Here is a 23,859-nt window from a genome sequence, read left to right as displayed (position 1 = left end):
GTCCCTCCTCTGTCCCTGCACTGTGATGTAAAGGGACTATGTTCTGTCCCTGCTCTGTGATGTAAAGGGACTATGTTCTGTCCCTGCTCTGTGATGTAAAGGGACTCTGTTCTGTCCCTGTTCTGTGATGTAAAGGGACTCTGCTCTGTCCCTCCTCTGTGATGTAAAGGGACTCTGCTTTGTCCCTCCTCTGTCCCTGCACTGTGACGTAAAGGGACACTGTTCTACTCAGAGATTTCCCATGAGCTGTTCCCATCACTTTCCTTCACTACCGATGTCTAAATATTTTTTGGTGTATGTTCACCATCATTTAGTTGTGGTGTTATTTTTCTTTTATTTTATTTATTCTCCCATAGAAGATGATAATGGTTAAGACACCCACTATGCCAGAGCGATGGTGTTATTTAGGAAAGTGCCACTGATCTGGGGTCTGTGTGGGTGTTATTTAGGAAAGTGCCACTGATCTGGAGTCTGTGTTTGCGTGACTCATTCATTAACCCATAATTTCCTCTCCACAGTACTTTGAGGTGCCCTTTGACTCCAACATGAACCTCACAAAGAACCGGCCCCTGGTCAGAGGACAGATAAGGTACACTAAAAATTATACTTCCTTTTAGGTGCATCCCTAATGACAACCTATTCCCTATATAGTTCAGAGTCTTACGGGCCCTGGTCTAAAGGTACTGCACTAGATAGGGAATAGCGTGCTATTTGGGACAGCCTGTCTTTGTCTCTCTACATCTGTTTATGTCTCACAACATTTTTGCATAAAATATATTCAGCATTTATTTAACCAGGATAAAATAATTTTGAGACCTGGATACCATCACCAAATATGCTGCCACTGCCCTTCTCATCTCCATATTGGTATCTGATCTATCTAGAGCAGTGTGTTTCCAGTGTGGAAACTGGATCACTGTAATAGCAGATCTGTGTAACTGTGTGTCTCATATAATAACATGGGGAGGTAGGGAGTGCCGTGGGGGGGCAGGGAGCACCGTGGTGAGGCAGGGAGCGCCGTGGTGAGGCAGGGAGCGCCGTGGTGAGGCAGGGGGCAGGGAGCGCCGTGGTGAGGGAGGGAGCGCCGTGGGGAGGCAGGGAGCGCCGTGGTGAGGCAGGGAGCGCTGTGGGGAGGCAGGGAGCGCCGTGGGGAGGCCGGGAGCGCCCTGGGGAGGCAGGGAGCGTCGTGGGGAGGCAGGGAGCGCCATGGGGAGGCAGGGAGCGCCGTGGGGAGGCAGGGGGCAGGGAGCGCCTTGGGGAGGCAGGGAGCGCCGTGGGGAGGCAGGGAGCGCCGTGGGGAGGCAGGGGGCAGGGAGCGCCTTGGGGAGGCAGGGAGCGCCGTGGGTACACTTCAATGAAACAGTAGTGCTGCTGTGCATGCAAAGCACAGCATCACACACACACTTCAAACAAGGAGGTGACTGAAAGTGTTGTTATTTGATACAAGAAATCACTTTACAAAATACAATGCATTATTATTAAACACTTTACCTGACTCTCTTTTCAAAGATGTGTTAAACACAGTCCAGTTCAAAGTAAATGGTACAGATGGCAATGGTCTATTTGCATATACGCCTACTGCAGCTCTGATTGTTTATGGAGCACCTGAGTCATGAGTGTCAATGCAATTAAAGCTTACTTCGATGCGTTCTGTCTACAACAAAATCTGTTGCATAGTTTTTGTTTCGGTATGTTGCATTGAAAACAGGGCTGTGTGGTGACCATATTATTGTCACGAGTCACGAAGGCAGTCAAATTCCAAGTGATAATTTATTCATAGTGCTGATGGTCATTAGTATCCGACCAAACGTGCTAACTGTCTGGTACTCAGCACCCTATTGTCCCTCTAATCACTCTGACATCAACGCAAATGTATTCAAAAATCTAATCAAACACTTCATGAGAGCGCATGAGCTCATGTTGTGCCACATTTCTATAGGTAATGCAATTGTGTGAGAAAATAGATGTCTTTAAATGAAAAAAATAAATGAAAAAATGAAAAAAAAAAAATGTCTTTTTCCCCTGCCCTTGTTTTGAGACAGGTCCATGATAATGGTCCATTCTAAATCAAAACAATTTTCATAGTTTTGATGTCTTCACTATTATTCTACAATGTAGAAAATTACAAAAATAAAGGAAACCCTTGAATGAGAAGATGTGTCCACATTTTTGGACTGGTACTGTATATGATTTAGTATATGTAAAGACAAGATTAAAACAAGAACAGTCTGATGGGTGACAGTATTAGTCTATCACTTGTGAATGAAGCCCAGCTTGTGGCTTTTTTAAATCATAGTCCCACACCTCATATAGCCTATTCCATATGCCTATATGTTTTGTAAAGGTTTGTATCACAACAAAAGTGGCCGAATAACTTCTGAAATAAAGCACGTTTATCCGCTTTACAACAGGTGTAGAGCCTAACTAGGACACACCGTACGCAGTGTGTGAGTTTCAAGTTTGGGGAAGATCATTTTCACTTAAAAAAATGCAAAATTATAATAAAAGCATTACTTGCATGATCGCATTTGTGGTCACTTTGATAATGGAGTTTTCCGCTAATGGATCATACACACCTATAGCCTATTGTCGTGTGCGCATTGCTGCACTTATAATGTGGAGAAATAGCAAGCAAAACGTTCTGATCTGTTGCGTCAGCCTCATTGCGTAAAAAAGTTTTTTTGATGCTAGTTGTTGTGTTCATTTGGGATCTATTGCATCCCACAACTGTCCCAGACTATTTTTGAATTATTTTTTTCTCACACAGAATAGAAGAGGTCCACTTTTGTACTATGGGTGATAGTAGAGTGACACCGCCTAGTGTTTTTGCTGTTCGTTAGGCCTACTCATCTTGTTGGCTGAAGAAAAGTAAATATGGACTGTTCATCCAAAATCTTCTACACTCAGCAAAAAAAAGAAACAAGTTCCACAGACATGTGACTAACAGAAATTGAATAATGTGACCCTGAACAAAGGGGGGGTCAAAATCAAAAGTAACAGTCAGTATCTGGTGTGGCCAGCAGCTTTATTAAGTACTGCAGTGCATCTCCTCATCGTGGACTGCACCAGATTTGCCAGTTCTTGATGTGAGATGTTACCGCACTCTTCCACCAAGGCACCTACAAGTTCCCGGACATTTCTGGGGGGAATGGTCCTAGCCCTCACCATCCGATCCAACAGGTCCCAGACATGCTCAATGGGATTGAGATCCGGGCTCTTCGCTGGCCATGGCAGAACACTGACATTCCTGTCTTGCAGGAAATCACACTCAGAACGAGCAATATGGCTGGTGGCATTGTCATGCTGAAGGGTCGTGTCAGGATGAGCCTGTATGAAGCCACATGAAGGAGGAGTATGTCTTCCCTGTGACGCACAGTGCTGAGATTGCCTGCAATGACAACAAGCTCAGTCCGATGACGCTGTGACACACCGCCCCAGACCATGACAGATCCTCCACCTCCAAATCAATAGTACTCCAGAGTACAGGCCTCGGTGTAGCGCTCATTCCTTCCACGATAAACGCAAATCTGACCATCACACCTGGTGAGACAAAACTGTGACTCGTCAGTGAAGAGCAGTTTTTGCCAGTCCTGTCTTGTCCAGTGATGGTGGGTTTGTGCCCAAAGGCGACGTTGTTGCCGGTGCTGTCTGGTGAGGACCTACCTTGCAACAGGCCTACAAACCCTCAGTCCAGCCTTTCTCAGCCTATTGCGGACAGTCTGAGCACTGATGGAGGTATTGTGCGTACCTGGTGTAACTTGGGCAGTTGTTGTTGCCATGCTGTACCTGTCCCGCAGGTGTGATGTTAAGATGTACCGATCCTGTGCAGGTGTTGTTACACAGGTTCTGCCACTGCGAGGATGATCAGCTGCCCGCCATGTCTCCCTGTAGCGCTGTCTTAGGTGTCTCACAATACGGACATTGCAATTTATTGTCCTGGCCACATCTGCAGTCCTCATGCCTCCTTGCAGCATGCCTAAGGCACGTTCACGCAGATGAGCAAGGACCCTGGGCATCTTTCTTTTGGTGTTTTTCTGAATCAGTAGAAAGACCTCTTTAGTGTCCTAAGTTTTCATAACTGTGACCTTAATTGCCTACCATCTGTAAGCTGTCAGTGTCTTAACGACTGTTCCACAAGTGCATGTACATTAATTGTTTATGGTTCATTGAATAAGCTTGGGAAACAGTGTTTAAACCCTTTATGATGAAGATCTGTGAAGTTATTTGGATTTTTGTGAATTATCTTTGAAAGACAGTGTCCTGAAAAAGGGAGATTTCTTTTTCTGCTGCATTTTGATGCACCTCCGAATTGGATAAGGACGTGTGCAGTCGTGTCCCCGATGTGACCTCTCTGGGATATGTGGGACGCTAGCGCCAGTGAAATTGCAGGGCGCCAAATTCAATCAACAGAAATCTCATTATTAAAATTCCTTAAACATATAAGCATAATACACCATTTTAAAGATAAACTTCTTGTTAATCCAGCCACAGTGTCTGATTTCAAAAATGCTTTACGGCAAAAGCACACCTTGCGATTATGTTAGGTCAGCGCCTAGTCACAGAAAACCATTCAGCCATTTTCCAAAGAAGGAGAGGTGCCACAAAAGACAGAAATAGTGTTAAAATTCATCATTAACCTTTGATGATCTTCACCGGATGGCACTCCCAGGACTCCATGTTAGACAATAAATGTGTGTTTTGTTCGATAAAGTTCATCTTTAAGTCCTAAAACCTCATTTGAAATTGGTGTGTTGTGTTCAGAAATGCCTTGTCTCAAACAAACATCCGGTGAAATTAAAGAAATACTCATCATAAACATTGATCTAAGATACAAGTGTTGTTCATACGATTATAGATAGACTTCTCCTTAATGCAACCGCTGTGTCAGATTTTAAAAAAAACTTTACGGTAAAAGCACACCATGCAATTATGTCAGCGCCTAGCCACAGAAAAATATACAGCCATTTATCAACCAAGCAGAGGTGTCACAAAACTCAGAAATAGCATTATAAATATTCATTTACCTGTGATGATCTTCATCGGAATGCACTCCGAGGAATCCCAGTTCCACAATAAAGGTTTGTTTTGTTCGATAAAGTCCGTAATTTATGTCCAAATACTTCCTTTTTGTTTGCGCGTTTAGTTCACAAATCCAAATTCACAAGGCGCAGGCACTTAGTCCAGACGAAAAGTCAAAACAGTTCCATTACAGTTCGTAGAAACACAATCAATCTTTAGGATGTTTTTATCATACATCTTCAATAATTTTCCAACCGGACAATTCCTTTGTCTTTAGAAATGAAAGGGAACGCAGCTCACTCTCACGGCCACGCGCGTGACTTAGCTCATGGCATTCTGCCAGACACCTGGTTCAAACAGCTCTTATTTGCTCCCCTTCATAGTGGAAGCCTGGAACAAGGTTCTAAAGACTGTTGACATCTAGTGGAAGCCTTAGGAAGTGCAATCTGACCACATTTACAATGTATATTGGATAGGCAAAGACTTGAAAACCTACAAACCTCAGATTTCCCACTTCCTGGTTGGATTTTTTCTCAGGTTTTTGCCTGCCATATGAGTTCTGTTATACTCACAGACATTCAAAAAGTTTTAGAAACTTCAGAGTGTTTTGTATCCAAATCTACTAATTATATGCATATTCTAGCATCTGGGCCTGAGTAGTGGGCAGTTTACTCTGGGCACCTTATTCATTCAAGCTACTCAATATTGCCCCCAGTCCCAAATAAGTTAATCTTAACTTGTAGCCTGTTAGAAAGACCCGATCACGTGATGGAGAGCTGTGTGAGTGAGAGGTGCTTTGGAGCAGGCAGCACTCAGGGAGAAGGGCTGCAAAAGGCATGGATTTTTTTTAGGTTGCATTATGACTACACAAAGGGGATGCTGCTGGGAAACTCGAGGCATTATCAAGTGCTTCTCAAATTGTGAATGATAGACTGACAAAGTTTGGACAAGCTACTTTTTTCAAATCATCATTAGTCTCACAATATATAAGAGCCTTAAAATATATTAAAAAAATGAAACATATAGCCCAACGTTTGTAAAACAACAAGTTACATTATTAACTCTAAATTAAGCATATAGGAGTACTTATTTAATGGTTAACTGCTCAACATGGAATAGCCGCATGTTCGCACTTCCTCAAATCGTTTGAAGAAAATATAATTTATATTTTTTCTGCTATGTTCAAATGTATTCTTCATACCATAAAATAATGCCACAAAATTATTAGCAAATCTAGTCTGCTAAATGAACTAGTGTAGTTGTCATGTTCTGACCTTAGTTCCTTTGTTTTGTCGTTGTTTTAGTGTGGTCAGGGCGTGAGTTTGGGTGGGCAGTCTATGTTTGTTTTTCTAGGTTGGTTTTTGAGTTTGGCCTGGTATGGTTCTCAATCAGAGGCAGGTGTCGTTAGTTGTCTCTGATTGAGAATCAAACTTAGGTAGCCTTTTTCCACCTGTGTTTCGTGGGTGTTTGTTTTCTGTTTTCTGTTGTGTGTCTGCACCAGCGCTGCACCTTGGTCCTCACCTTCTTCCACCGACGACGACCGTTACAGAATAACCCACCACCAAAGGACCAAGCAGCGTGGTAATGGGCAGCAGCAGCAGCGATCTCAGGACTCCTGGACATGGGAGGAGATCCTGGACGGCAAAGGACCCTGGGCACAGGCTGGGGAATATTGCCGCCCCAAGGCAGAGCTGGAGGAAGCGAAAGCTGCGAGGCGGCGCTATGAGGAGGCAGCATGGCAGCGCGGCTGGATGCCGGAGAGGCAGCCCCAAACATTTATTGGGGGGAGGTGGCTAAGTCAGGTAGGAGACCTGAGCCAACTCCCCGTGCTTACCGTGGAGAGAGAGGGTCCGGGCAGGCACTGTGTTATGCCGTGAAGTGCACGGTGTCTCCGGTGCGCGTAAATAGCCCGGTTCGGTACATTGCAGCACCTTGTATCGGCCGGACTAGAATGGGCATCGAGCCAGGTGCCATGAAGCCGGTTCAGCGCATCTGGTCTCCAGTGCGTCTCCTCGGGCCGGGGTACAAGTCACCAGCCCTACGCATGGTGTCCCCGGTTTGCCAGCACAGCCCAGTGCGGGCTATCCCACCTCGCTGCACTGGCCTGGCTACGGGGAGCATACAGCCAGGTAGGGTTGGGCAGGCTCGGTGCTCGAGACCTCCAGTGCGTCTTCACGGTCCGGTCTATCCGGTGCCACCTCCACGCACCAGCCCTCCGGTGGCAGCCCCCCGCACCAGGCTGTCTGTCCGTCTCCTTCCTACCAGTGCTCCCGTCTGTCCAGTGCTGCCAGAGTCTTCCTCCTGCCCAGCGCTGTCAGAGTCTCCCGTCTGTCCTGAGCTGCCAGAGTCTCCCGTCTGTCCTGAGCTGCCAGAGTCTCACGTCTGTCCTGAGCTGCCAGACTCTCATCTGTCCTGAGCTGCCAGAGTCTCCCGTCTATCCTGAGCTGCCAGAGTATCCCGTCTGTCCTGAGCTGCCAGAGTCTCCCGTCTGTCCTGAGCTGCCAGAGTCTCCCGTCTGTCCTGAGCTGCCAGAGCCGCCCGCCAGTCAGGAGCTGCCAGAGCCGCCCGCCAGTCAGGAGTTGCCAGAGCCGCCGGTCAGTCAGGAGTTGCCAGAGCCGCCGGTCAGTCAAGAGCTGCCAGAGCCGCCGGTCAGCCAGAAGCTGGCAGAGCTGTCAGTCAGCCAGGAGCTGCCAGAACCATCAGTCAGCCAGGAGCTGCCAGAGCCGTCAGTCAGCCAGGAGCTGCCAGAGCTGTCAGTCAGCCAGGAGCTGCCAGATCCGTCAGTCAGCCAGGAGCTGCCAGATCCGTCAGTCAGCCAGGAGCTGCCAGATCCGTCAGTTAGCCAGGAGCTGCCAGATCCGTCAGTCAGCCAGGAGCTGCCAGAGCCGTCAGTCAGCCAGGAGCTGCCAGAATTGCCCTTCACACCGGTGCTGACGGAGTCTCCCATCCGTCTGGTGCTGCCGGAATCTCCCGTCCATCCGGTGCTGCTGGAATCTCCCGTCCGTCCGGTTCTCCTGGATACTCCCCTCCGTCCGGTGCTGCCGGAATCTCCCGTCCATTCAGGACCCGTGGCTTGGGTCTCCAGTCCGATGTCAGCGGCGAGGGGCGCCGTGTTAAAGAGGCCACGGAGGCGGGTAGAGAGGCGGAGAAGGACTATGGTGGAGTGGGGTCCACGTCCCACGCCAGAGCCGCCACCGTGGACAGACACCCACCCAGACCCTCCCCTATAGGTTTAGATTTTGTCGTTAGTTGTCTCTGTGGAGAATCATACTTAGGTAGCCTTTTTCCACCTGTGTTTCGTGGATGTTTGTTTTCTGTTTTCTGTTGTGTGTCTGCACCAGCCAGAACTGTTTTTGGTCGTTTCTCTTTGTTATTTGTTTATTTCTGTGTTCATTTATTAAATATGGACACATATCACGCTGCACCTTGGTCCTCACCTTCTTCCACCAACGACGACCGTTACAGTAGTCCACAGCCATATGGCATAGCCAGATCAGGACCTAACATAAGGTTAACTCAGTGTGCTCTTCTGTTATTTTCCTCATATCATGTTTCTTTAGGCCTTTCTAAAATAAATAATGGTTGTATTGTGAAGGTGTAGGCTATATTAGATCGATTTACTTGACTTTTTAAATGTAGACGTTCCATAGGTTTGCATCAATGTGTGGAAACCAGGAGATGCTAAATGTGTCTGTTAATTAACGGTCAATTACCGTGAGACCGACAGTTCACCGGCCTTCTAGCCATCGCCAATCCACTTTTCATTTTCCATTTGTTTTACTTCAAGTGATTTTAATTTCGAAAATCTGTTCCAAAGTATTCCCACACAGCTTTTAGTCAAATATGATATTTCTTTGGTCATTTTTAGCAGATGCTCTTATCCAGAGACCAACTTACAATAGTGAAGGCATACATTTTCCTACTTTTTTCCCATACTGGTCCACCGTGGGAATCAAACCCACAACCATGGCGTTGTAAGCGCCATGCTCTACCAACTGAGGAACACTGGGCCATGTTTGAGCTTCTTGTGGATCAATTTGCAGTCTTCAAATTCTTAGTAATTATGTTCCGGCCTCCTGACCACCCGCTCAATAACAAATTGTCCCCTGGCTGAATCTAGTTGATGATCCCTGGACTAGGGGAACTCCAGGGTAAATGAGAAGACTCCTACCATAACAACTGTGTTGAACCCTGACCTGGCCCTATCTTGTCATGTCCACAGTGGAATCCTCATGGGACGTGTTGTTTAAAGGACACTCCTCTTGTTGATTTGGTGATTCAGGATGTAGACTGTTCTCCAAACACAGCTTGGCTGTGTCTGTACCTCCTGTTGTTGACGTGACTGAGTAATGTGTGTGACACACACGTAACCTGTGGACCAGCTGGATAGCTACAACTGGGTCCCAAATGGCACCCCATTTCCTACATAGAGAATATGACCATAGCCTAAGTAGTGCACTATATAGGGAATAAGGTGCCATTTGTGGCCTAGACAACCGTTACAGTCGCTGTCAAACAAGCCCTCAGCATCTCACATTCTCTTTATCCACCCGCTCTCTCTCTCTCTCCATCCGCTCTCTCTCCATCCTCTCTCTCTCTCTCCCCCCCCCATCCGCTCTCTCTCCATCCGCTCTCTCCCCCCCATCCGCTCTCTCTCCATCCGCTCTCTCCCCCCATCCGCTCTCTCTCCATCCTCTCTCTCTCGCTCTCTCTCTCTCTCTCTTCCCCACCCATCCGCTCTCTCTCTCTCTCTCTCCATCCGCTCTCTCTCCATCCTCTCTCTCTCTCTCTCTCTCTCTCCCCCCATCCGCTCTCTCTCCATCCGCTCTCCCCCCCATCCGCTCTCTCTCTCTCTCCATCCGCTCTCCCCCCCATCCGCTCTCTCCATCCTCTCTCTCTCTCTCTCTCCCCCCATCCGCTCTCTCTCCATCCTCTCTCTCTCTCTCTCTCTCTCTCTCTCTCTTCCCCCCCCATCCGCTCTCTCTCTCTCTCCATCCGCTCTCTCTCCATCCTCTCTCTCTCTCTCTCTCTCTCTCTCTCTTCCCCCCCCCCCCCCCCCCCCCCTGGACCCAGCTCAAGCGCCGATGATAAAATATGCTCAATGAAGAAAAGTTTTTTTTGTTGTCTTATATAACCAAGCGTACTGGTGGATATCTTTGATAAACTTTCTGGACATCTTGTCAGAGCTCTCCTCTGCCTCTAATCTTTCAATTAAATTGAGTCATTCTCTATTGTGGTGTGATGTTGAAGCATGTGGTGGTTCTGGAACATAACCAATTCAGAGAGAGACGGCGGTGGTGGTGGGGGGGGGGGGGGGGGGGACCTCACACTCTTGGTCTCATTTCAATTGAACACACAAACATTCCTTAGTGTAGCCCTTTTCATTGATCTAATTGGAAAAGCCTGGATGCCTGACACTAACCACCCCTCATCACTCTGAGACAATCCTTCAACCTATGTTCCTGTATAAATCGTCATCGTCTCTTCATTCTCTCACTCTAGCTTGAATAACTTAGAACTTGGTGAAGACCATTTATCCCCGGTTGTGGAGAGTAAGTTCCCTCTGATAGCCAGCCAGCTTCAGATACATTGCCTTAGTGTTTAGTGCTGACCGACCTGGCTGACCGCGTTATGACTGGGACAGTGTCAAACTGTAAACAACGATGGCCCCCCGAGTGGCGCAGCAGTCTAAGACACTGCATCGCAGTGCTTGAGGCTTCACTACAGATCTGGGTTCAATACCAGGCTGTGTTGCAGCTGACCAGGAGACCCATGAGGTGGTGCACAATTGTCCAGGTTAGGAGAGGGTTTGGCAGGCCAGGATGTCCTTGTCTCATTGAGCTCTAGCAACTCCTTTTGGAGGGCCGGACGCCTGCACGCAGACATGGTCGGCAGGTGTCGGCAGGTGTTTCCTCCGTAACATTGGTGCGGCTGTCTTCTGGGTTAACCAAGCAGTGTGTCAAGAAGCAGTGCTGCTTGGCAGGGACGTGTTTCAGAGGACGCATGGCTCTTGTAGGACGCATGGGCCAAAGACCAGCTATGGTGTGTTAGGAAGTTGATATGCCCATATTAGGATATCGACCTTCGCCTCTCCTGAGTCCGTACAGGAGTTGACTGTAACTCCCAATTGGATTCCACGAAATTGGGGAGATAAAGGGGTAAAAAGTACAAAATAAATCAACTGTAAACAAAAGCCAGATAACCCCCCCTCAGGCCGCGTGACACATTCCGTACTTCGACCCACACAGAGATAACCCAAACCCAGCCCACACACACACACCACACACCACCATCACGGCCACAAAAAAACAGAAATAACACCACTAATTCCATTAATACACTATCCTATGAACTCAACGGAAAATAAAAGCCCAGTTTTCTCTACTGAAGGCCTGCTGCGTTTGGTCAAGATTTTAATCTCCAAACCTCCCCCCCTCTAATTTACAAAGTATTTACTTGTGAATTTGAACCAGTCTCTAGCTAGCTGCTTTCAATAAAAGCCAGAAAAAGAAGGAGGAAGTCTTCATCCAGTTAAAATCCGGGGTCTCTGTGGTTAGGCCTGAGGAGGGTTTGATCTCTGGACGTGTGTAATGCCTACAGCCACGTTGCCACACTCTTTGTCTTTCAGGGCCACTTTTATCCCTGACAAACGCTGATCACATGAGCTCTCCTCTAATCCCCTGTATTCAGACTATGCGCCGTTCCGCCGCAAACCGAGTGTGTGGCCCGGCTCTGTGGCCCGGCCCTGTGGCCCGGCTCTGTGGCCTGGCTCTGTGGCCCGGCCCTATGGCCCGGCTCTGTGGCCAGGCTCTGTGGCCCGGCCCTATGGCCCGGCTCTGTGGCGCTCGCTGTATGTGTGTTTGTGTGTGTGTGTGTCTTTGCATGTGGGGCTATTATCATCCTATTATCATCCTATCATCCTATATCCTACAATCTCCACGTCTGCTTATCTCAATCAGACCATGAAGGCTACATTGTAGATCTGTGATGGGGATTGAGCAATTGTTCTATTTCCTTTTTTCAGTCTGTCTTTCAGCCAGGTGATCAGTATTTTCTTTGTCTTTAAACCAGGTGTTCAGTATTCGCTCTGTCTTTAAGCCCGGAAGGTATTGGCTCTGTCTTTAAGCCCGGTGTTTGGTATTCACTCTGTCTTTAAGCCCGGTGTTCTGTATTCGCTCTGTCTTTAAGCCCGGTGTTCAGTATTCGCTCTGTCTTTAAGCCTGGTGTTCAGTATTCGCTCTGTCATTAACTTCTTTGGGCTAGGGGGCAGTATTTTCATGTCCGGATGAAAAGCGTGCCCAAAGTAAACTGCCTGCTACTCAGGCCCAGAAGCTAGGATATGCATATTATTAGTAGATTTGGATATAAAACACTCTGCAGTTTCTAAAACTGTTTGAATAATGTCTGTGTGTAAAACAGAACTGATTTGGCAGGCGAAACACCAAGCCCAATCCATACAGGGACATTTTTTTTGAGGTCAATCTGTTTTCTATTTGTTTTCTTTGGCAAGCCCGTTTTAATAAAAATATGCTTGTAGTTCCTATTGCTTCCACTAGATGTCAACAGTCTTTAGAAATTGGTTGATGTTTTTCCTTTGAGAAATGAAGAAGTAGCCATTTCCTATCTGGGTGGACAGCCAAGTGTTCTGTTGTGGTTGGGGCGCACGACCTGAAGCTCGCTCTACTTTCATTTTATCCGCTATTGAACGCAGTTTATCCCGTCTTAAATTTTATTGATTATTTACATGTTTTTTCTAAATAAGATAAGGAAAGTTGTTTGAAATGTTTGGACAAAGTTTACAGGTAACTTATTAGATAATGTGTAGTCATGTCGGGCGAGTTGGAACCAGTGTTTTTCTGAATCAAAAGCGCCAAATAAATGTACATTTTGGAGATATAACGACGATATTTATCGAACAAAAGGACCATTTGTGATGTTTATGGGACATATTGGAGTGCCAACAGAAGAAGCCCTTCAAAGGTAAGGCATGAATTATATCGTTATTTCTGAGTTTTGTGTCGCGCCTGGCGGGTTGAATTATGATTGTTGTGTGTTTGTTTGATGGGGTGCTGTCCTCAGATAATAGCATGGTTTGCTTTCGCCGTAAAGCCTTTTTGAAATCTGACACATTGGCTGGAATAACAAGCAGTAAAGCTTTAATTTGGTCTATTGCACTTGTTATTGTATGAAAGTTAAATATTTCTAATAATTTAAATTGAATTTGGGGCTCTGCCATTTCACTGGATGTTGTAAAATCGATCCCGTTGACGGGATTTGATCCAAAATAGTTTTAAGCCCAGTGTTAGTTATTCGCTCTGTCTTTAAGCCCGGTGTTCAGTATTCGCTCTGTCTTTAAGCCCGGTGTTCGGTATTCGCTCTGTCTTTAAGCCCGGTGTTCAGTATTTGCTCTGTCGTTAAGCCCGGTGTTTAGCATTCTCTCTGTCGTTAAGCCCGGTGTTCAGCATTCTCTCTGTCGTTAAGCCCGGTTTTCAGTGTTGCTTTTGCTTGCTGAATTTGTTAAGATTGTGTCTTTCTCTTCCTCCCTCCCTCCCCCTCCCCCCCCCCTTCCTCTTTCTGTACTTCCATAACTTTGTCCTTCCCTCTCCCTCTATCCTTTCTCTCTCTCTCTATCTCTCCCTTAGTCCTTTCTCTCGCTCTCCCTCAGTCCTCTCTCTCTCTCCCTCAGTCCTTTCTCTCTCTCCCTCGGTCCTCTCTCTCTCTCCCTCAGTCCTCTCTCTCTCCCCCTCAGTCCTCTCGCTCTCTCCCTCAGTCCTCTCCATGTGGTGGGCTTTACCTTAGCGTGTGGGGTCCCTGGTATCATCGTGTTGACCCTGGCTGTGAACCCTCTAACAGGGCCCTTGGGGGTCCTCAACATCTTCCTCTACACCTGCTGTTACACCCCCCTGAAGAGGCTCAGCATCACCAACACCTGGGTGGGAGCTGTGGTGGGGGCCATTCCCCTGTCATGAACTGGACGGCCGCTACGGGTGCTCTGGACACACACAATGTACACACACACACACACACACACAAACACAGTACTGATACCTCATCTTATGTTTCACGATGAAGCTGTGGGTTTATGACAAGCTGTTCAAACTGAATATGTTGGCAAACGGGGGATTGAGGAGAGAAAAGAAGGATACACCCATACTCGTTGATCCAACTTTGGGCCAAAGAGCAGCTATGGTGTGTTAGAAAGTTAATGTCTGTGTACTACATCCTACTGTTAAACATGTTCAACTCTGGTTCAAATCTGACTCTTCCGAACGACTCAGACGTGGATTACTGTTTTCCAAACTAGATATCCAGCTACTGGGAAAGATGGTGTTTATCGCCACCTTAAATAACATTTTTTATTGTATTTTATGTAACCTTTACTTAACTAAGCAAGTCAGTTAAGAACAAATTCTTATTGACAATGACGGCCTACCAAAAGGCCAGTCTTTGGCCTTGGTTTTGAAAGAAAAGCAAATGTTTTTCCATTAAAATAATATCAAATTGATTAGAAATACAGTGTAGACATTGTTAATGTTGTAAATGACTATTGTAGCTGGAAACGGCTGATTTTTAATGGAATATCTACATAGGCGTACAGAGGCCCATTATCAGAAACCATCACTCCTGTGTTCCAATGGCACGTTGTTTTAGCTAATCCAAATGTATCATTTTAAAAGGTTAATTGATCATTAGAAAACGCTTATTATGTTAGGACAGCTGAAAATGGCCAGAAACAAAGTTCTTTCTTCTGAAACTCATCAGTCTATTCTTGTTCTGAGAAATGAAGACTATTACATGCAAGAAATTGCCAAGAAACTGAAGATCTCGTACAACGCTGTGTGCTATTCCCTTCACAGAACAGCGCAAACTGGCTCTAACCAGAATAGAAAGCGGAGTGGGAGGCCCCGGTTCACAACTGAGCAGAAGGACAAGTACATTAGAGTGTCTAGTTTGAGAAACATTCCTTACCAGCCGATCTATAAATTATGTCTCCGTAATATATCATGGGTAGGATGGTCATCTGAATCAGGGTTAGTTTGGCAGCTGGGGTGAAAGAGCAGCGATTATGAAATGGGGAAACCAAGTCTAGATTTAACTTTAGCCTGCAGCTTTGATATGTGCTGAGAGAAGGACAGTGTATCGTTGAGGTGACAACCTCAAGCTCTAAACCCTCAGAGGTAGTAATCACACCTGTAGGGAGAGGGGCATTATTCTTATCAACCCACATGACCTTTGTTTTGGAGGTGTTCAGAACATGTATTCATTATCTTTAACTGGTTTAGTGTTTGTAGTTTGCACATTTCAGTAGTGATTAACATGCATAAATAGTGTTAAATCCCTGCTTGATTTAACATTTCGTATAGTTGGCATTTTTATACATATTCTGTATTTCCACTGAAGAAGCAATAATTAATCAACACTACTGTAAATAAACGGACACTACCTGTTATAAAATTAAAATTGCTCTCCGTAAATAAATGGTGAGAAATGCTCAGTCTGAGGGCATTAGGCTATGGGTTTCACAGCCCTGTAATAATTAACAATATTGAGTTAGAATGTTGTGTTTTTATATATATATAAATAAATGTGGGACACAAAAAAAGGCAGTGTAGAACACCATTGCCCGAAATGCATTGCTCTAATAACTCTAAAATTTTGTTCTGGAAGTTTGCCCCCCAATCCCCCCAATCCCCCAATCCCCCCCCCCAGTTTATATATATATATATATAAATAAATGTGGGACACAAAAAAAGGCAGTGTAGAACACCATTGCCCGAAATGCATTGCTCTAATAACTCTAAAATTTTGTTCTGGAAGTTTGCCCCCCAATCCCCCAATCCCCGTCCCCGTCCCTGGTTTGAATCCAGGCTGTATCACATCTGGCCGTGATTGGGAGTCCCATAGGGTGACACACAATTGGTCCAGCGTCCTCTGGGTTTGGCCGCGGTAGGCGGTCATTGTAAAAAATAAGTTGTTCTTAACTGACTTGCCTAGTTAAGTAAAGGTTAAATACAAATAAAAATAAACATTTTGGGGGTATTTAACACAAAAAGTCACACAGAAATGCACAAAATCTGCTGAAATATTTGTTGTACATATTTGCACGAATTGAGTGAGATTGTGTTGCCACAGGCTACCATTAATAGAAGATTTTCTCAGTGTACAAAACATTAGGAACACCTGCTCTTTCAATGACAGGCTGACCAGGGGAATCCAGGTGAATGCTATGATCCCTTATTGATGTCAATTGTTAAATCCACTTCAAATAGTGTAGATGAAGGGGAGGAGATACGTTAAAGAAAGAGTTAAAATCTTTCAGACAATTGTGACATGGATTGTGTGGCATTGAGGGTGAATGTGCAAGACAAAATACTTACGTGCCTTTGAACAGGGTATGGTAGTAGGTGCCAGGTACACCGGTTTGTGCGTCAAGAACTGTATCAAGAATGGTCCACCAACCAAAGGACATCCAGCCAATTTGACACAACTGTGGGAAATGAAGCCAGCATGGGTCTGCATCCCCGTGGAACGCTTTTGACACCTTGTAGAGTGCATGCCCCAATTACTTGAGGCTGTCCTGAAGGTGTGCTTAATGTTTTGTGCACTCGATGTGTATCCCGACTCCCGAACGAGCCCGAGTCCCGAAGGAGGAATTAGTTGATTCTTGACCGTAACATCTGGCGGAGTCTCCCCGCGCGGCCTTATTGTGCCTGGCCAGTCATGTAAAGGAGCCTACTCTTGGAGTCGTGGATTTACCTCCGATCCCTCGGTAATGTAGCATACTTTAAAAGTAAATATGTGGCCTTTTAACAGATCGTGGCCGATTTACTTGATCTTGTACGAAATGTATTTAGAACTTGTGAGATATTCAAGCTCAGATACAAAAACACTAAGTAGTGCAAATATATCAGTGACTCATAAGGATTTGAATGGTATCCCGAACTGTCTTTTTATGGTGGCCTGTAAATTATATAGCATTAACATTACTGATATGTTTGAAATGTGAAGTGTCTTTGTTAAATGTTCAGGCTCAAGTAGGCTAATCTTTTTTTGGCAGTCGTTGTTTTATCATCTGGTTTATCAGTTATTCATTTTAATAATAATAAGTAAAATAACTCATACAATAACAGTATTTTTTTCCAGTCACATCGGTGCTAGGACCCCTAATTCATGTGAAGTTAGATGTCCTTTGAAGTTATATTAAACAATGTTAGGGTTTTCATTGAGTTACGTCAGCCGTGCAAAGTTGTGTTAAAAAATTGCTGTAATTTAGGCCTGCTAAGATCTTGTTGATGTTTTGTCCTTTTTGATGGTTTGAAAATATTGTTCACGACGATCATGCTAAAATATAATCGTTTTTTTGTCCTCTGAAAATGGGTTTAGTTTTCATGTATCATGCATCAGTTTGTAGGCTGTTGGGCAGACGCTGGCAGAGGTCTGTAGGCTACTAGGCTACAACAGTTGCCTTGACAATTTACGAAAAAAGACTTGGTTTATTTACCAAATGTTTGTCTAATTTATTTAAGAAGAACATGTTCACCAGTTCATGAGGTATCCTTATGAGTTCATATGCAGTAAGAAATAATAAACAAAAGTGTACCTTTATGAATGAGCATTCATATGTTGCTCCAAAGACGTAAAACATGTTTAATCCACATTATAACATTCATATCCATGTGAGAGTGAAAACGTTCTCAACAGGTATGCAAATGCGTTTATTTAATCATGAATAGCCAGCCACCTTATCAGAGCGAGCAAAACGTTTGGAGGCTTGTTGGTAAACTGGATCGAAAGTTCCAGCACACACAGCTTTCATTTAAAGTCGACATTTCTCTGAGTATTTACATTGAATTTAGGCCAACATGGGGTATTTGCCGTTGGCATAAAAAAAGTAGTTTTAACATTAATTAACAAATAACAAACGGATAGGGCAAAGTCCTCAACGAATGAAGAAAATGTTTTTCTTACAACACTAACATAACTCAAAATGAATTACTGTGTCGTTTTCGATCATAATAATAATAACAAAATAAATCATTTTTTTAAAGTCTTGTCATTGTTGTCATGCAGCTGCTGATAATTAATGTCTTGTTATCAATAATAAAGGTATGAACCATTGTTATTAATATTTATGTAATGGCTACTTTTGTTCAGTGTAAAAAATAAATACTAATAATCAAATGGCTAAGGCTACTTACTCTCCTTTGATAACCACCGCTACTTTCTGCATCTACAATTATTTGCAAGCACAATAATCGAACTGTTTTTCTCCTTGAAAATATGGAAGGAAATATTTAACGTATAATGCAGCCTATTTAACTTATATACAGCCCATATACTGTGCTTCCCACAATCGATGGCCTATATGTTTGGCAATACAGAAGATCTGTGCCAGCAACAATTACATCAGTTGATATTGAGTTTGAGAAGACAAGATGGGTCATCGTTATGCATAATACATCATGTATTACCGTAGGCCTGTAGGATATATGACACAGAACCAGGGCAGACTACCCTATCCAATACAATGTGTTCATATACATGAAATAATGCTCAAAAAAAAAAAAAAAAAAAAAAAAAAAAAAGGAATAGCACAGCTGGTAGACTTCACAGCTGCCTTGGCAAAAATAATTTGAACTCTTTAGAATTTCTTTAGTGATTAGAATCCATAATGTCTCTTCGTCCAATAAGAGCATTTATAAACCGGATGGTTCGAGACCTGAATGTTGATTGTCTGACAGCCGTGGTAGACAGACATTATAAACTGGGTGATTCGAGCCGTGAATGCTGATTTGGCTGAAAGCCATGGTATATCAGACCACATACCGCAGGTATGACAAAACATTTACTTTTACAGTTCTAATTATGTTGGTAACCCGTTTATAATAGCAATAAGGCACTTCAGGGGGTTGTGGTATAGGGCTAAGGGCTGTATCCAGGCACTCTGCGTTGTCGTGGTTAAGAACAGTCCTTAGCCTTGATATATTGGTCATATATCATACCCCCTCGGGCCTTATTGCTTAAATATGTCATGACATTGTTGAATACTTGTTTCTGAATGTCTTGAAGGGAATTTTAGAGCGTGCATTATTTCCCTTTACAAACTGGGTGGTTGTAGCTCCGAATACTGATTGTCTGACTGACAGCCGTGGTATATCAGACCGTCACCAGGGGTATGACAAAACACTTATTTGGTAAACAGTTTATAATAGCAATATGGCACCTCGGGGGTTTGTGATATATGGCCAATATACCAGCCCTTTGCCGTGGTATATTGGCCATATTCCACATCCCCTCGGGCCTAATTGATTAAATAAGGCATGTTATATTTGCATAGTATAATTTAATGGATATAGTTATTTTTTTACACGTTTTGTTTGAGCTGCTTTTAAAAGCAAAAGTCGAATTGAAAACATTATTGACATAGTTGATTTTGATGTTCATAATAGCAAGCTGGGACTGATGGTTTGGTTACCACGGCAACTACTGTAGATATCTAGTAAACTTGCCAGCTACTTCAGTTAATGTTGAGCACATTTCTACCGGAAAATTAACTAATTTCTATCAGCAAATGTATTAAATTATAGCCCTGGTATAAAAGGGATGATCAACTCGGGGCTCCATGCGTTCTCTGGAAAATAATGCAACTCTTTGGAAGGTCTGTTCCACGTCGTTCATTGTTTTCCATAGAACGCTTAGCCGCTCGTTGACTATCCCTTACTTAATGATCTCAACGAGGATCCCACGCGAGCGCCCTCGCACAATCTCCTGTGATAGGTCAGTTTAGCTTGCTAATTAGCTTGCCTGCGTCAATTGGCCATGGTGATTGTCAATCAGAAATACCCGTACGCCCCCTTGCGCTGTAAATGTCTTGTCCTCGGAGGAAGCCCTCAAACTAACAGTTTGAAGAAAGGTTTGGCGACGGTGGTGCTTGTGGAGAGAGACGGCTGGGGCTTGGAGTAGCACCACTGAAGTGCACCAGTCGTTCCTTTCAATTTCCGAATTATTTCCCGTGGTTCTGGTGAATAACAATTATAGCATGCAATGACTTTGCACTCGTGGATACATCATCCGCTTTAGATTATTTGCTTGGTTTATTATTTTTTTCGTTTTAGGTGAATGGCGAGGATACTTGAGGTACAATCGAGAGTGAGTGGTTTTGACAATATGTGTTGCTGCAATATGGTATGCAACCTAAAGGTTTATGGAATATAGCCAGATTTCCCACAATCTGTATGCGTTCTCATTCAGCCCGGTAAAAAATAAATTATTTCTGCTAGGCATCATGTTTTTACTCTGGGTATATATGCTCTACTCTTGCGTGGGCTACTGCGCCCCCATGCCAAGCTTGGTCGTGGACAATAACCGGGGAAAGGAGACTGGGACGGGGTCGGTGGTCGGTAAAAGGACCGAGAATAACGCCAGAGCGGACCTCAAGTCCAGACTACTCCCTATCCCACCCTGGGTGGATATAGAATCCGATTACGACGAACCATCCGTCCGGACCTCCTCCAGAGACCTGCTCAATAAAGAGATAGACGCGTACAGAGGAGTTGAGGACTGGGGTGAGATGAGGGGTGAGGGGCAGAGAGCTCCTGAACCCGGTGCGATGTCAAGTTTCTCCAACGACTTAGGGAGCAAGAAACTGCCGCAGGCGATCATCATCGGGGTAAAGAAAGGAGGGACGCGCGCGCTGCTCGAGTTCCTCCGCGTGCATCCAGACATCAGAGCTGTGGGAGCCGAGCCGCACTTCTTCGACCGTAACTACGAGAACGGACTGGAGTGGTACAGGTAAATACATCAACATTGTATGCTCTCACGTTCGATGTGCATTAAAGATAGGCTATCAGACGTACATCAATGATTCCCATAGATCAACCAGCGCTATACAAGAAACGGTGAGGGAATAGGCATGACAGTCATAGCTATCCATCCAGTTATTAGAGCTCAACTTCCAATAGTTGTCCATAGCAGCCTATTGCTTTTCGTTTCGTTGCCTATATCTTCCACCCCCCAAAAAAACATATTGGATTGCAAACTGTGAAGGGTTTCTTCGCGTTAAAACATTCGAATATCGACTTAGAATGGTATAGTTAACAAAGTATTTAAATCACAGGAAAAGTTTGATTATCCTATTTATTACAAAGTTGTAATCATTATATAATTAAACAGTGCATGTAAAGGATTCGATATCATAATTCAGGCGAATTGTGTCTGTGCGTTTTTTACAATACGATTTGTATTGATAATGTATCAAATAGAACTAAATATGTCCGGAAAATCAATTTAGTTAACTCCATAATGCATACTAATAGGTCTTGATCATATCTTAATCTCTATTTGCCACATAAATGTATTCTATAGAAATGTTTAGGGATAATGTCAGTGACCATATTTGGGCCGATAGAATATCTTTATAAGATACAACAGTTATTTACTATTGTTTCAATCGATGTTTTGTCCTGTATATTTGTTAGTAAGGTGCTTTTCCAAAATCCAATCAGTCTTGGCATCAACGTGGACATATGATCATCCAGTATTCAAACCTGAGTAAAACTGTAGGGTAATTGAATAGCATTAGTGAGAACAAATTCATATTTTTGTATTCATCTTTCACCATGTTCCGGGAGTAGGCTAGACTATGCCTGAGTAAGGAATCAATACACTGTCACATAGGCTAATCTATGGGCTGTGCGGTTTCCACGTTGTGCAGTGGTCTCTATTGGACACAGTGCAACATTGCAAGTTAACGGGTTACTTTTCAGCTCTGTTGAGGTGAGTTTAACCTTTGAATATAAATAAATAATTGGAATGAATACAAGCTAGTTATACATACGTTTCTTATACTATAACGCCGAAAAGGTTAGGCAATGTCCAAGTTGTGGTCTGATGTGGAAATGTAATGAATTCAAGATCGAGAAAGTGTAGGCCTAATGTATTTGAAGTAAGATGTGCTTGATTACTTTAATTATTAATCACATTTTTTTATATTTACACATTTCAATGTAAATAAATACGCAATGTCAGGCTATACTTATTATTTGAGTTAGTCCCATGCGAGTTTGAAGAAATTATGTTAATCTTAAATACATTCTAAACTAAGCAGGGTTGTCCTACCTCTCTCCTTCAATAGAAATACATAATACATGCACTCGGATGGAACAGTAATTACTCTACAACACAATAGCACTGAGCTTCTCTGAGAACATCAATCAAACAAAAATGATTCAAACGTGTTTTCAGATGGTAGCTATACCTTGACACCGGCCATTTACATTTTAACAGACAATGAGTGGCAGGAGGCCTAATATACTAGGCTAAGTAGGCTACTGTAGTAGAAATAATAAAACATTTATGCCAGAATTACTTCAATGATTCATTAATACAAAATCCCACCAACAGTATGAGCGCTATTCCTTGATCAATATTTGGAAATACATGACCCACCCTGTCCCTCCCTCTCCTATATTCTTCATGCATAATTAAACATTATAAACAACGTGCAGAGCAAGTGTGACTAATAACACAAATATTGAGGACTCTATCTCGCGTTGCATTCTCTTGACTCGACCTGTAAAATAACTAGGGCCTACTCAATTGATGGCGCTTGGCTTAGCAATATAATTTAGACCTGTTTTTAAATAGGCCACTATAGTCAACGACGATTCGGCAATTGCAACTCATATCCAATCAATATGAGTGGAACATTATGTAGCCTAATCATCTTACCTAAATAAATTAGTCAAAGCAACACTTTAAAAGAATGAAGTCCATGGATGAAATGTGTGAATTTTTATTTAAGTGAAACGTAGCCGAAATAAACGTGAAGGTCTTTGCAGCAAAATCCGAGAGCATAGTGAATGGTTTCCTTCTCGCCTTAACCCCTGGGACATTGTTTTAGCTTAGGGAGAGTTTCTTCCTCTCTTTTCCCTGGACGCGGAGCAGAACTAATAGTTTATCTGACAAATTGATAAAAACACTTCTGGATTGCATGCCCCTCTGAATAACCGGATTTGGTGCAGTATGGTGTGAAGAGCCGGGCTGTTAAATTTGCGAGGTGGTTGAGGGCCCCAACTAAAGTAAGGCAATGAAATGAAAGAAAAAGCGGCATGAGAAATTTGGGTGTTTAGAGGGGGTGGCGGGCTATATGGATTTGATTTAAAATAAAAACACTTTCTGCCGCCTAATTATTCAGGGAAGGATCCAACTTGAGCTTTTTAATTTGCATTGATAGACATAGCTTACAAGTAGGCTTTGTTAAACTGTGCACACTTTTGCTGAAATACGTTATCCAAATGGTGCTAGTTATATCATTTTATTTACATTGTCCATTAACCCGATCTCCTCGTCACAAATGCATCTTTTTAGAAAGAACATCCACGGATAATAGGGAACATTGAACAGTTTGTGATAACGGTAATGTGGACCATGGCTACGGTGGATTCTTTTGGGTCGGTGTTGCGGGTGTGTTCGTAAATTCAATCTGGAGTGCCAGAATGCGCTCAGACTGCGCTCTGTGTGTTCAGAAATTCAGAGCGTTGGCGACTGTAACTGTGCTGCTGGCAACAATTTAATGACGTTTTTTTTGCCGACGTTTACTGGTCATATTCAACGGGTGTTGAGGGTTCGTAAATTCATCAGTTATTCTGGTCTCGGAACACTCATACGAGAGTGCTCTGAAGTCAGGGTAGATAGCCAGAGGGAATTTACCAACGCGCCCTAAATTAGAGGAGCAATGTCATAAACCCTCAAAGTTCCAGAATGGAATGAAATTGGCATTCCATTTCTCCCTGACATTGGTCAGGAAGAAATCAAAACCAGTTTAATTGGAATGAATGA

The 23,859-nt window shown here is 43.9% G+C and overlaps 1 protein-coding gene and 1 pseudogene across 1 annotated transcript in view; both read left to right on the top strand.

Annotated features, from left to right (window-relative positions):
* LOC149972608 (protoheme IX farnesyltransferase, mitochondrial-like) overlaps positions 1–19,983 on the top strand; it is a 78,858-nt pseudogene extending 58,875 nt beyond the window's left edge.
* LOC110502957 (heparan sulfate glucosamine 3-O-sulfotransferase 3B1) overlaps positions 19,899–23,859 on the top strand; it is a 38,446-nt gene continuing 34,485 nt past the window's right edge. Inside the window, exon 1 of the mRNA XM_021581304.3 lies at positions 19,899–20,811. Coding sequence (XP_021436979.3) covers positions 20,225–20,811 — 587 coding nt within the window. The 5' untranslated portion in view covers positions 19,899–20,224. The remainder of the gene's footprint in view (positions 20,812–23,859) is intronic.

The sequence above is a fragment of the Oncorhynchus mykiss genome, chromosome 23 (genome assembly GCF_057628025.1).
Source record: "Oncorhynchus mykiss isolate SJ-2025 chromosome 23, ASM5762802v1, whole genome shotgun sequence".
In the NCBI taxonomy this organism is placed as follows: Eukaryota; Metazoa; Chordata; class Actinopteri; order Salmoniformes; family Salmonidae; genus Oncorhynchus; species Oncorhynchus mykiss.
This window is presented reverse-complemented; position numbering and strand designations above follow the sequence as displayed.